At 44.2% G+C, this 14,260-nt stretch overlaps 1 protein-coding gene across 1 annotated transcript in view; it reads left to right on the top strand.

Moving 5' to 3' along the window:
- Positions 1-945: 945 nt before the first annotated feature.
- Positions 946-14,260, top strand: part of ALDH2 (aldehyde dehydrogenase 2 family member) — a 742,177-nt gene continuing 728,862 nt past the window's right edge. The window contains exon 1 of the mRNA XM_069619512.1: positions 946-1,285. Coding sequence (XP_069475613.1) covers positions 1,160-1,285 — 126 coding nt within the window. The 5' untranslated portion in view covers positions 946-1,159. The remainder of the gene's footprint in view (positions 1,286-14,260) is intronic.

Here is a 14,260-nt window from a genome sequence, read left to right as displayed (position 1 = left end):
CATTTGCCAGGCACTGCCCTAGTGGTATTAACTGGCCATTGATAGTAGCAGATGAAAATGTTGTGAGTAGATGGACCTATAATAGCAGTGCCTGGCAAATGCCCAATACTTATACACAAGCCAAAACTGATGGCTTTGCCAATGCTTGTTTTAACAGAACTTCAATAAAGGACATGCATAGCGCTTATAAAAATCGAGTGGCACGGTAGACCTAGTTGACATTTGCCATTACACCAGTGGCACCATTTATAGCTCCAATTGAGTCATTAACTGTCAGACTGCTTTGAAAAACACTAGCAGGCACTTCCAGCACAACGTTTGGTGGTAAGGCTTGATCAGGTTAGCTCAAATAGATCCCAGGAGGATGTGTATTGGGTGGGGAATGGGATGAAGTGTGTGGAAACAGCTATAGGGATTAGTATGGCCATGGACAACCAATGGGTGGGTAAATAACCAAACACCTACAAGCTGTGTGTCTAAAGGAATGAATATCCATTAACAACTGAGGGGCACTTTTTCATTGTTGCCTGAGACAGTTTCATGCTGACCATGTGAGCCACCCCTGCCCATCCATTTCTTCCAATCTAAAAAAAAAAAAAACATTTTTTTTTACATTTCATGCTGAGCTCTCAGGGCCCCCCAGGGATGCACCCGTAGACCCCTGGGTGGCTGTGCCCCACTGTTTGAATACTGCTGATTATAATGCAATCGTTTCGGCTATACTGGCGCTGCGCCACCTCATAGCCAAAACGATATAATGTATTCCATGTGCTCGGAGCGCTGCCACTACCTGTTTTGACATTGCTAATTCTGATGTGGCCGTTACTGGGGGAAAGGGCGGCTTGGCTTCTTGCCGGATTTTACCGGAGTTTTGCGAAACTAGTACTCGACCCCATTGGTCTTACTCAATATGCTATAACAGTCTGCTCGTTCCTATTGGCTGCCAAACTCAGTGCAAGGCTGTTGCATACCCCCAGGGCCCTACTTCCCGCCTGCGTCCGGGCCTCTGTCCTATGATTGGGTATCCACTCATTGGTCACCTTCTCTCACCCCGTGACGTGCAGCTGCCCCGCCCATTGGTCTTGACGTTCCAAAGTTCGTGCTTTACTCAGGCATTTGTTTCTGTCAGTGCAGTCTGAGACGTTGCACAGCTCTAGTTATGTTCCGTATAGCGGTTGGAGGTTTCTGCTCCAGGTTGCCATGTCTGCTCCTTCGGACCCGCGGCTTATCGGCGACAGCGGCCATCCCGGTGCCCAACCAGGAGCCCGACATACTGTACAACAAGGTGAGCCACGATGGGCTTTTCCAGCGAACTCAAGGCTGGTGCGGTAGGACTTCTAGGGACTATTCCAAGGTATCTGCGTGCAGTACGCAACGGCCCCTCTTCCCCAAAGCTGCACAGGACGCATCTCTCGATGATGAGGCGGGCTTCCGTGAGCCGCGTTTGCCTAGGGGTCGGAGCTCTAGTCGTATTGGGGTGGAACAGCTGCCGGAGATAGCTGCGTTGTGGGTTATCAAGGCGGGTTACCCCTCGCGAGGATTCGCTGTGCAGGGGCGCGGTCACAAAGTCCGTCCTGGAGCTCTGCTGAGATCAATATTTCTCTCACCGTGCAGAGGCAAATACTCTAAATGACATGGTATGCAGGGGATGTTGCATGTTGGTGACCTTCGCCTCACCAACCCTCGAACGAACCGTGCGTACTTATCCATTTTTGTTTTTAAATAGTGTGAATGAACTAAAGAGTTTAGTTCAGGCTTTCAAAATGTTCAGTAGCATAAAACGTCACTGTCATATTTTGATGAGATTCCGATCCCGGTAGTCCCCGCAGGACAATGCGTCACCAGAAGTACACCATTCACTAGGAGAATATGCCAACCCAGTCCCCCCCCCCCACCACCATTCCACCTGCCAACCAAGAATACATGTTCCCATAGACCACTTCTTGTTAATATAGATAACTAAAATACACACTGCATTACAATGTGTAAGTAGAATAACCTACCCTGAAAAATTAGTTCCCATAAAAGTAATCATACACCGTTTTTGGGTAAATACTGTATTACACTTTTTGCACTGCAGTAGCTGTAAGAAAGTGTTCGCATCTAAACTGCAATAATTTGTAGAAACAAGTAGATATAATGTATTGCAACTTCAGTAAATTCTGCAGTTTCTAGTAGTTCTATCGATTATCGCAGGACTACAATTGTTTGTAGTGAATGGGTTCCACATTGTTGTATTAATACTTTTTTTAAATTGTGCATTTGGTTATAAAATCAACCTTTAGCACATATTAAACAATTAATACTCCATCAAAATTAATTACATTAAATTGCAGTTCAAACCACATGCTATCCTTGTATATTAAAAAAGGAAACGTCAATTTTAGCTCTAAAAAAAAAGAAAAAATATGATACAAACATACAATTACTACAACTATTCATCTAAAACAGTAGTAGAAAAGAACAAGAAAGCTTATCAATACTAGAATGCATAGATTATAAAAGGACTATCACCTTCCCCCAAAATGAGCAGCCAACAGGATCCCTTTCACCCAGTTTATATTTGATTATAGATTAAATTGAAGTGCAAGTGCAAAGATTCTCAGTGCCTCCCTCCAGATATTACTGCAGCTGCCGTATTTACCAAAGATTCAGCCCCCTATAGTTTACTTCAAAATTGCTCACGCAAAAAATGAATTCCTCCTTGCTTGCAAAATTATGATAGCCCTTTAGGTATTAGACTTTCAAATCTGGGCATAAAGCGAGGGCATGGTGCCTGGTCTCAACCAATATCTTGCATAGTCAACAAATATACTCTTTTATTTATATGGGTGGTTCGACCAGCTTCCAATTTATTCTCTTGTGGGGAGGATATTAAATCGAAAAGGGGTGAAAAATCTTCTGATCTGACATAATTTGGTTAAATAGGGGCAGAGAATATTCAGCTGCGCAGTATTCCTTATCTCTTTTCTTAGCCGATAATTTATCTGTTATCAACTCTGTTCCAAGCTCTTGTTAATTTTTTAAGTATAAATGTGCATTAGGAGAGTGCAGAGACTATTCCAATGATACGCTTATATTGCTCATATGGGGCAAAGCTGTCAGTTGCAGTTCTCGGAGAAGGGGATTAAAGCCCTCCTTAGAGTGGTGAGAAGCAACAAGCCCCAATACAATGTGTGGTGCATGCGGTAGAGATTGTAAGGTAAGAAACAGCTTGCAACGCGGAAGCAGCCACAAGGAGCAAATCTAGAGCAGGTCAAGTTCGCACCTCAATGCCTCTACTGGCACTGCACTTGGAACGCCCAACATAGAGCGCAATATCTTTCATTCCGTTTTTTTCCAGCCTTGATACTTTTCGTGATGAGTGCCACCAGACCATAGAGCAATCCAGGAATGATGCTGGTATGATAAATGCTAATAAGACCCTCCACGTTATATCCACTTTTATTGGCTACAACCCTTCATTTTTTTTTTAATTTTTTTTAAGCCACTTTTTAAGAACTTTAGGAATTAAAAAGTCCCCATATAAAATGACTGTAGGACTAGATCTACGATTTGAAGGGCCACACCATCTATTTTCCATTTGAATGGGATTTTTTTATTTAAAGGTTCTGCCACCTACAAGTACCATTTTAGTTTTAGAATGATTGATTTTCATATTATTGGCGGAAGTATAGGTGGAGAGTGCATCAATGGAGTGCTGTATGCCTATGGGGGTGTAATCAAGCAAAACTATCAGCGTAGCCTACCCAGGGAACAGAATCTCCTCCCATTGAGGGGTAACGTAGCAGACCTTTTTTCCTCATCCATATTGGAGATGTATAAATTAAATAACGGGTGCGAGTATGCACCCCTGTTTCAAATTGCTGATTCGTGACAGTGGGCTGGGTGCACCGTCCTGATTCACACGTATTGCAACAAGGTGTCCATGTGCATGGATTTTATAAAATGGAGCAACAAAGGATCGATTCAGAAATGCTGCCATAACGTAGAGACGTGCACAGATGTTACTCATGGTGCTGTATTCTTTTCTGAATTTTGTCTGGAATTATTTTAATATGCCATTTCCTTCTGCCCATTTAATTGTTTTTTTTTTTCAGAATAATAGAGGAAAAGCTTTTTAAACTGGTTTCAAGCTTAGCCAGGAGCCTGTAATTGGAGGTATCAAGCCTGTGCCCCCTTTTAAACACAGTGATCAGAATTGACTCCCTCCAGCTAGCAGGGATGGCCCCGCTTACTAAAATCTGTTGAAAGAGCTTCTCTAGTATGGACGCCCAAACAGTTGGGTTCATTTTTATAACTATGTCAGAGATGCAGTCAGGTCCAGGTGCCCGAGAACTTTTTCAATTTTTTTTTATGACTTCTAGGATCACTGCTTTGAAATCCAGGCATCGTTGCACCCTTTTGGCTACAGATCGAATGCTCTGTTCCAGGTATTTTATTATCATAATAAAGTTTGGAGATGGTCTTAGTCTAAGTTTTCTCGGGATCGGATTAAGCTGCTGACGGTCATTGGCAGAAAGACATTTCCTATAACTAGGCCGAAATGAAATTTCCAATTGGCGCTACCTATGGAGTGCTTATTCTGTCGCAGCCAGTGTTTACAGTGAATGGAGAGAGAGGCCAATTGTGCTGCTGTGTCTACGTTTGACAACAAAGGTTTCCCCTTAATAGAGGCCTTGGTTTTGCAGTAGGTTTTTCCCAGCTGGTGTATTAGAATATAAAATGGCCTCTTATTAGACTTACAATAAGATTGCCCCTTAGGGTTCATATGTAATCATCCTATAAGATTTTCTGTCATGCCACGAAGATATGAAATCATTATCGACCGACCTGCCAATGTTCTAATTGCAAATGGTCCGAGCAGATTAATAAATTAATTTGTTTTATATTGGCTTCCGACCAGATAACGCTGTTGCCCTCGGCATTCACACATCTATTCGGACTAATTTGTTTAATCTCATGGGAATGAGTCAAGAGGAGGGTCAAATGGAAAGTGAGCTACAGTGCTTCCATTGCTCGTTATCTGGGTATACGTAATCAAGACACGAAGATACTTTCCCGTTTGTTTCGAGGGCTTGAACAGTTTTGGCTCTAATTATTCAAACGCATCAAATCAAAGATATTTACAAATTGCCCCAGCCATAATCCCTATTAAGTTTCCTCATTATTTTCACAGGGCTCATCGTAATATCCATTATCTACCTGTGGGTAAATGTAATGGGAATGAGTCTGGGTGTTATAATCACCAGTAATGACGACCATACCATCCGAGTGATTGTCATACTACCACCTTAATGTTCTTTCAATAATTTGTTTGTATGCCTCTGGTGGCAGATCCACCTGGGGGAGCATATAAATTCATAATCGGAATTCCTCAAGCAGGAAGATGTCTTCCAGTATTGTAGATTATACATAAGGGGACCTGGATCAGACTATGAACAACTTCAGATTATACTGTGCCCTAACTCCTATGGCAAGCACCTCCAATACCTCATCGGACGCCCTCTGTCTTTTTGAGTTGCCACACGACATGGAATACTAAAGCCATCAGTGCTAAAGGCTTTTGTTGCCTAGGTTTCCCAAAATGAAAAACATGACTAGAAGTGAGAATAGTGTAACCCAGAGGATCAGTGGTGTCCTCGTGTGTTAAAGCAAAGCTATTTCTTTCTATCAATATGTTTGGGGCCTCAATTACATGTACAGCCAGTGTGTTCGGGATCCACCGAGGCACCTCTTTCAGGCCCCTACTGGCATGTATAAGTCTAACAAAATAAGTAAATAGGTTAGATTTTTCCGTAGTAAGGTCACTCAATGTGGATAGTTTCATTGAGGGGACAAAGGCAAAGAGTCCTGAGTTTTTGGCACACTGATTATTTGCTTGCAGCAGACTGTCAGTTGGTATCCCAGTGCCTTTTAGTTCTGAAGTACTCTAACTCAGAAGGCACACCACAACAGGAGAAATTAATTCAATCAAAACCCAATTTGTAGGGCTATCAAGATCAGGGAGCGCCACATGGAATAAGGTTACAGGTCAACGGATCGAATCAAAAGGATCGAAATGCAATAGGGGTGAATCAAAAGGACCAAAAACAAAAGGGTCGAATATTATTTTTTATTAAACATTTTTTGGGGGGGCCACTAAACCCCTGTCTTTGCTGTAAAAACCACTTTTTCTTTCCCCCCCAAAAAATAAACTTAAAACAAAAAAAAGGCATTCGACCCTCCCCTTTTTTTCGGTCCTATTGACTCGACCCTATTGTATTCAATCCTTCTGTTTTAGATCCTTTGACTGGACACCATGGATTAAATCTTCAGAGCCATTTATTGCCTACCTGGGCAGGTTATGCCATAAGTTCAATCGGTAGCCACGGTTCATAAATCCCACTGCGGAGAGCCAGTTTCTCTTCAGGTTTTGCTCACTTCCCCAGAGGCAAAACCTCCTGCCATTTGCAACAGCCATCCCGTCGGTCCATGATCCAGAGGAATAGGACCTGTATGAGAAGGCCAAAATACAGTAGTGCTAGGTATGAAAGGAGACTGAGAACTTGCTGTGTGCGAATTGGAGCATGGTATGGATGAAAGGGGAATTTGTGTGGGCAGCATATTTCGTGTAGTATGGTAAGTCCTCTTTCGGCTTACAGCGGAAGCTGTCCCTTGTGCATTAGTAGTCGGGCCTTCTGGTCTACACTGTAACCATCTATCCATTGGGCCATGCAGAGTTACCTGACACACCCTTCCATCCCCCAGGACCCTGGTAACCATTGTTTTGTTGACAGGTTGCTGAGCCTTACTCCTGCATTTGCAGGGGATTTCAAGTTCAGCTTTGCCTTTGGCGGATATTACTTTACGCTTGACTTGAGCATGAGTGTTTTTAAGCAGCAGGTGCCTTTTACGTCGTCTTTTAGATTATTAAATTATTAATGCGTAACAGTGCACACACCAAGGATATATTGTGTCCTTTAGACCACAATCCAGTTACCAAGCTGCGAGTCGCACCACCGAAAGCCAGCACGTCCTCTGAAGCAAACTCTACTGTCAATACTGTAGGGCTGGCCCCCTAACCTGGCAATGAAACAGAAGATTTTATGGGACTTCATGAGGGCATGTTGATAGATAATTGATTAATTGCACTAGATAATAAGCAGCAGCTGATACGAGGGGGGGGGAAACCCTGTGCTGCTAGCCTCTTTTAGCAAGCTTGTATGTGGTTAACTCACAAGTGCAGCCAGCGGGCGGCTCATAAGTTCAGAGAGAAAGGATTGTAGGGTTGCTGGGGAGCCCAGAGGCACTGTGAGGGTAACTTGACATCCAGGCGCCTGGGCCTGAGTTCAGAGGGTGACCGGAGCGCGGAACTGTCGGGGTGCCTTTGTAGGGGAGAGGAAGAGAGAAAGTGGAAGCGAAAAGGAAGGTCTTGAGTTGCTTCCGGAACCAGAAGTGGTTCTGATCAAGTTTGAGGGATGCAGGGTGGCTGTTCCAGAGGAAGGCCCCAGCTGAGGAGATGGATCTGCCCCCAACTTTCTGCTTGTAGAAGCGTCTGACCCTCAGAGTTGGGGGTGGTTGAGCGTTCGAGAAGGAAAAGGTTTTGGAAGAGAAAGCTGGAGGTAGGGCGGTCCTAGGCCCCAGAAAGCCTTATGGACGATGCAGAGGGTCTTGAACTTGATCCTTGCAGCCACGGGGGAGCCAGTGAAGAGACTTCTGAGCTGGAGAGGTACGATCTCTGGGCTTGAGGCCAAGGACAAGTCTTGCAGTCCTGTTCTGAATAAGTTGTAAAGGTCGACGAGTAGAGGCAGGACGATTTAGAAAGAGGCTGTTGCAGTAAGGCAGACTAGAGGGGAACATAGCTCTAGACAGTGAGCTACTGAGGGAAAGTAAGAAGGAAAAATACCTCTGAGGAGGTGCAGCTGATAGTTTGACTTCTTAGAGATGTCGGAGATGTGAAGTGAGAAGGAGTGGGTGGAGCCGAAGATGACACCAATGTTCTTACCCTCACAGGAAGGAGCAGGAATATTGCCCAGAGGGGGCGAGGAAAGGAGGGAGCAGATGTCCCAATGAGGAGGATCTCCGTCTTACTGGCATTAAGGCACAGATCATTGGAGGCACACCATTCTGGAATTGAAAGGGTTAACAAAAGCAGTCGGTTGTGCAGAGCTATGGTAGGCTCATTGAAGTGCAACAAAGAAAAAGCCTTGCTGCCCCATTTCCCAAAAATTAAGTAGGCAAAGTCAGTTTCACAGAGCTTCAATGTGCTTGTATGCTGCTGTGCCTGAAGGCTGGGAACGGAGAGATACAGTTTAGCTTTCGATCCAGCAGGTAGTTAATACGAGAGAATGTCAATTTCAAAGAGCTTCTGGTAGCTATTATGCCAATTTAGTTGGTTCAATTTAGGTAATGAATGAAAATGGTAGTCTAAATGTCACAGCTCCGAAAGCAAATGCGTGCAGACAGCAGGTGGATCTTACGTTGTGCTTAACGGTCGGAGAGCATCATCGATTTTAAAGTACAAGCGTTCTTTAAAATGGCACAGAGACAGGTCCTCACAAACCACCAGAAAGACAACTTCTCATCCGTATTTATACATATGTATCATTATTTTCATATAGCAACAATAAAACAACCCATTGTGCCTTTTCCCCCTCCCCATGCCCGACGTTTTTGATCAGTTAATGCTACATACACTGTCACTTCAAAATGAGGCAGAGTGTCTACATTTATCTAATATTCTCAGGTTTTGGGGCCCCCATTGCAACATGCATCTCCCCTGAGGTAGTCAAATATCATTCCCCACCTTATAGAGCCATTCATTGTTCGCGGGAGATGCTTTTTGCTTCCATTTTCTTGCCAAAAGGAACCATGCCGCTATTAATGGCATCGTAAGCGCTTTGCGCTCAGGTTTAGTTGGAATTTGGAACGCCAAAAGACTGCACACCCATTCCCTCAGGGAGTAGGTTGGCGGGCCACACACATCTTCTGTATCTGACCACGGACATCCTCCCAAAAGACTTTCAGTATTGGGCAGTCCCACCATACATGTCTCCAAACACCCCTCCCTGAGCATCCCTCCAGCATTCTTGCATTACCCCTTAATACATCGAGTGAAATCTTTCTGGAGTATGGTGCCACTGTACCATATCTTGTACAATGCTACCCTGGTTTGGATGGATATAGTTAATTTCGAGATTTGTTCCCAATGGGTTTCCCAGTGTTTTATAGGTGTTTACTCCACCCCCCCCCGTGTCCTTTGCCATCGCATCATGTCCATGTACGGTCTGGGCTCTCCCCCTGTAGGATCGCATATAGTTGTGACACCAACTGTTTGTCCCCCATGTGTGTTGTAATAAACTTCTCAAATGGAGTCAGATCTCTTAGCCCTGCACGTTGTAAATCTGGTTGTTTCAATCAGTATCTCGACTGATCATATTCCAGCCTATCTTTTTTTTCTGTCAGCCCAAACTGTTTACAATCCTCAAGGGACCTGACCTCTACTGCCTCCATCATATCTCCCACCTTTCTGTATGCCATTTTGCAAAGGAACCCTGACACGTTCCCGGGGATAACTGGATTTCCAAACAATGGGGTAAAACTTGAGATGGATGTGTGAACAGGTGACCCCTTGTAAGCAAGCAATCCCATAGATAGCAGACTACCACCAATATCTGGCTGAAACCTACATTCATGGGCCTATCTTGCTTATTTAACCAAAGGTCCCTGCTACTGCCTAGTCTATCCTAGCCCCAGGCATGTAATTGGAGAGCCATTCTCGTAAAACCTGCAGTTGGGCAGCTGCATAATATTTGGCTAAGTTCGGGAGATTTGAACCCCCCCCCCCCTTCAATCTAGGAGCCATCAAAGTCTCCAGAGCTATTCTAGGGTGTTTGTTCTGCCATATAAACTGTGATACTAACTTGTTGATTGCCTGAAAGTACGATTGTGGAACCTTTAACAGGGAGCACCTGGAAGTGGTAAAGTAGTGTAGGAAGCACAATCATTTTTATTGTGGATCATTTTTATTGTGGCTATCCTCCACAACCATGATATACGCATAGGGGTCCATCTATTTAAATCTGCCATCTTGGAGAGCAGCCCTGGATTTATTGGCCCAAATATATGCTTGAGACGGAGTCCGTTAGGCTTACCCCTAGGTAAGCAATAGTGTTGTCAGCCATTTTAATGAGGGATAACTTTGGCAGATTTATCACCTGATTTTTAGTAAGCCCCAAACTTAGCAATTGAGATTTGGCCATATTGACTTTTAGCCCAGCGACTTTCTCCATATTGGAGAGTTTTATTAGCAGTGCCGGTATTGAGGTTTCTGGTTGTGTCCGGGTCAACATATCGTCAGCAAAGGCCGCTATTTGATGCTCCTCTTCTCCTGTATATCTAGATTTTGCCTAATAGATATTAGATTAATGGTAACTGAAGGGACATCCTTCAAACTGGTGGGACTATGGGCTGAAAAACGAATTGAAACAAGGGGGGGTGTCCTACTATCAATATTTACATACATTTTATGCACTTTAACATGTATCACATAGACAAGACAATCTTTGCCTTGCTTGAAATTTAGGCGAAAAGTAGACAAACCACTTTTGAACTAATCTCTGTTCACACAGCTTTTATTATTTAGCTGCTGATACACTTTTTTAATTTTTTTTTAATACCAATATAAACTTTTTTTTGGGGTTTCAGTCTGACATTTTGTGGGTCATTTAGCATAATACAAGGTGCAAATCAAAAAACAAAAAAGTGCAATATTTTGTGTTCAACAAAGAGTCCTGAGTGACTCAACACGGTACATAAATTGTTTTCATATGTTGGAAACTTATTTGATAAACATACAGTACAGGCTTAAACAAAAGCAAGGTAGTGATAAGCAGGGCTTGAAAACAAATCAAGGCCACTAGGCCACCCTTCTGCCTGTCCTCTTAGACCTTAGAAAAGTCTCTATAAAGTTATGCGATACTCCACACGTCCTTTGGAACTACAGATATGCAGCACCCTTGCTGCACTATTAGAGCCTCTCCACCACAATTTCGTCTGACAATCTCTCAGTCCACAGCCCTCTACGTGGTTCCCATCTCTTTATAGTGATCGTCAGAGGTGCATGGTCCGATAATGAAATCGCTCCCGAGTTTACATCCTCTACTTCCCCTAGGAGAGCTGCTGACATCCACACATAATTGATTCTAGACAAAATGTGGTAAACCATGTGAGAAACAAGTTAATCCTCCCCTTTCTTCAGCCCCTCGGCCACCCCCGTGACTGCTCCCAGAACTTTTGTCTCTAATAGGGTCCCATGCCAGGTTGAAGTCGACAGAGAGGACAATATCCCCTATTGAAAACCCTTCCAATTTCAATATTACTTCTTGTAGGAAACCTTCTTTTCCTGTATTTGGCACATTCTCCTATGCCCCAATTGCACTTGCAAAAATAGAAACCTCCCCTGCTTATCTTCTAGCGTTCGTAGAACCTTCTCTTGAACTGAGCTCTTAATGGCTATCAATACCCTGTTGTTCTCCCCTGTGAGTTTGCTTGGTAGAGTTGTGTAAATTGGTGAAAGCAGGGAATTGATTTATCAGTTTTCTTTGTCTCCTGGAGCATTATAATATCTGCCAAATAGTCTTATTTGCCCTTCAACCCTTTTATGTTTTTCAGGGGAATTAAATCCCTGTGCATTATATGATGTAATCGTAAGTGACATTGTACATGTCCTGGGCCTTTCCTCTCTTTCGTATCATTACCAGAACCTTAGTGTTCTGAAATTGTTGTGCAAGCATGGGTCACCCGCCCCCCTTTTTGCTGAGGGACTTTTCCCCTCCCCAACCCTTCAACCTCAAACGACCCCCACCACCTCCCATTTCCCTGTTGGGGCCAGTGTCTCCAAGAACTACCCCAGATGCTATCCTGGGGCATTGCACCTGGTACAACACCGGGATCCTCCCCTGAGGGGACGAACTACACCCCCTGTCTGATTCCATGATTTCTCTCCCTTCATCACTGCCCATTTCGCCCACCATATCATTGTATCTCGAACACAGCACCCCCATGTTCAACCTCCTACATTGCTCAAAGTAACGGTGTGGCTGAGGAATTACAATCCGAGACCCTTGTACATTGTCATGTTCCTTCCGTGGGGCTCATATCCCTTCTTTGGCCAAAGGACCTTTCAGTTTCATGCCTCTGTTGCCTCTCCTTCCCTGCCCTCCAAACCATTTCCAGGGTTTGATGTCTCCTTAAGGGGATGAGGATGTAGAGGTTTGCAATGGTTGCCTTTCTTCTTCCTTCACATTACTGACAGCCCTTCTTCATACGTCGTGACTCGCTGCTGCCGGCTTTCCCACATAAAAAGGAGCCCAAACGGAAATTAAATATTCTTCGCTATTAAGCGTTTGGGCACTGGGTTTCCTTTTCTGAAGTGTGGTTCGTGCCCAGTCCCGATAAAGATGGATTGGGAACCCGTTAATTGTTATTCCTGGATGGACCCTTGCTGAACAGTGTATATCTTCCCTCATTGTATATGATGCCAGGGCCACCAGGATATCTCTTGGCCTTGTCCCAGGACCCTGTCTCTTGGGGCCCACCCTATGCACCGGGTCTATACTCTTACCTTCTGGTTGTGTCTCAGTTAAGAGGCTTCCAAAACATTGTTGCATAGTGTCCTTCGGGTCAGTGTCGAGAATTGCCTCACTCATACCTTTCACTCGAATGTTCGACCTGCAGGAATCATTTTCCTAATCTTCTGCTTGCAACTCGAGGTTATGGGTAACCATAGCTAGTTGCTCCAAGAGATTCTGTTTGACCTCCTCTGCTACTTCTGACAACCCCTGTCGGTTATGTCGACTTTGGCTAATTGGTCTTTGAGAGAATTCATCATTCTGCCCTCTGTGCTTTTAAGACCCTTCTGTAGATCTTCTTTATTCAGGGCCATGGTGTGTGGTTGTCCTTCCTTAGGTTCACTCTGTTTGTTTCCCTGAGCCTGCCGCTGGTGCCTCTTCCAGATGTTAACGGCAGCCCTGTTCCAGCTGTCCCCCTTGTGGATCAGTGGACCCTTTATTTTTGGCCGGGACAGTTCATCACCTTGGCCCCTGGCATCTGTGGGGATCGGTCCACCAAATTATTTCCCCCTTGCTGTTATGCCTTTTATAGTCGCGCCCTTGTAGGTCTTTCGTGTTTCCCTTCTCCTTGGCTTGCCTCCCTCAGAGATGTAAGTCAGTGGTACCTCAATGTGTCAGGGCGGAGAGGGGTGGGACACTTAAACTGTTTTAGATTGATCGCTCTGTCCCTCAAAAAGTCACAATGTTTTTCTTCCAGTCAAATGACTAGACTGAAACCTCTAGGAAATGTGCAGTGCCGCAGCCAGGTACCACTTCAATACAGACAAACCACAGCGGCCCTCATAGCATCTCTAATCGTGATGGGTGAGGTGTTACACACTGTATGCTCTGCTGTCACAGGGCTAATTTCCTCAACTCTCATGCGACTTCCAAGCCAGACAAACCTATCGGAGCCTCTGATCTGGGCCAAAGAGCACTTTCCTGAAGTACGTAGCTACTAATAGCAGAAGGCCAAACAGAAGCACCCTTACTTCTCACCCTATTTCTACTTGCCCCTTCACTGAGCCACATAGTTCACATACCACTCTTCATATTGCCCCCTCTACGTCCTCCCTGCTTTCAAAAATGCTACTGCCAATTGTCAGTTGGGGGTCAGATCACCCCTTACACAGAGTCACCGATGCCACAAAGAGAGGGATTCATCCAAAGTCACGTCCCTCTCCCCTCCTCCTCCGCACAATCAATCTTTTACAAAGTGACTTTCAGGCTTCTTAGGGTTACTCATAGGGTTTATTACAAGTACCTAAGTCACAGTTAGAAGAAGATATATACATTAGTGAACAGGACATAACACTAGCTCCCATCACCCAGGCTGGGGAGCTCTAACTGCCTGGATGTGGAACCCTTGGGTAAACATTCTAACATTTACAAGGCAACACTCCACATGACATCCCCAGCTCACAGCATCCACGATATAGCACCTCTCCTTCCTTTAGTAATACATGATGCAAACACCCGGGCACTATACAACACATTGTGGACACACCAAGAGGAACAACACAACCCGTCTCCCTCTTTTGGAAAAATCAACACACAGAGGAAAAGGTGTATATTTGTGTATATATATATATATATATATATATATATATATATATATATATATATATATATATATATATATATATATATATATATATATATATATA

Source organism: Ambystoma mexicanum, chromosome 10, assembly GCF_040938575.1.
Source record: "Ambystoma mexicanum isolate Mex_15411 chromosome 10, UKY_AmexF1_1, whole genome shotgun sequence".
In the NCBI taxonomy this organism is placed as follows: Eukaryota; Metazoa; Chordata; class Amphibia; order Caudata; family Ambystomatidae; genus Ambystoma; species Ambystoma mexicanum.
The sequence above is the reverse complement of the archived record's forward strand: the minus strand, read 5'-3'. Positions and strand labels throughout refer to the sequence as shown.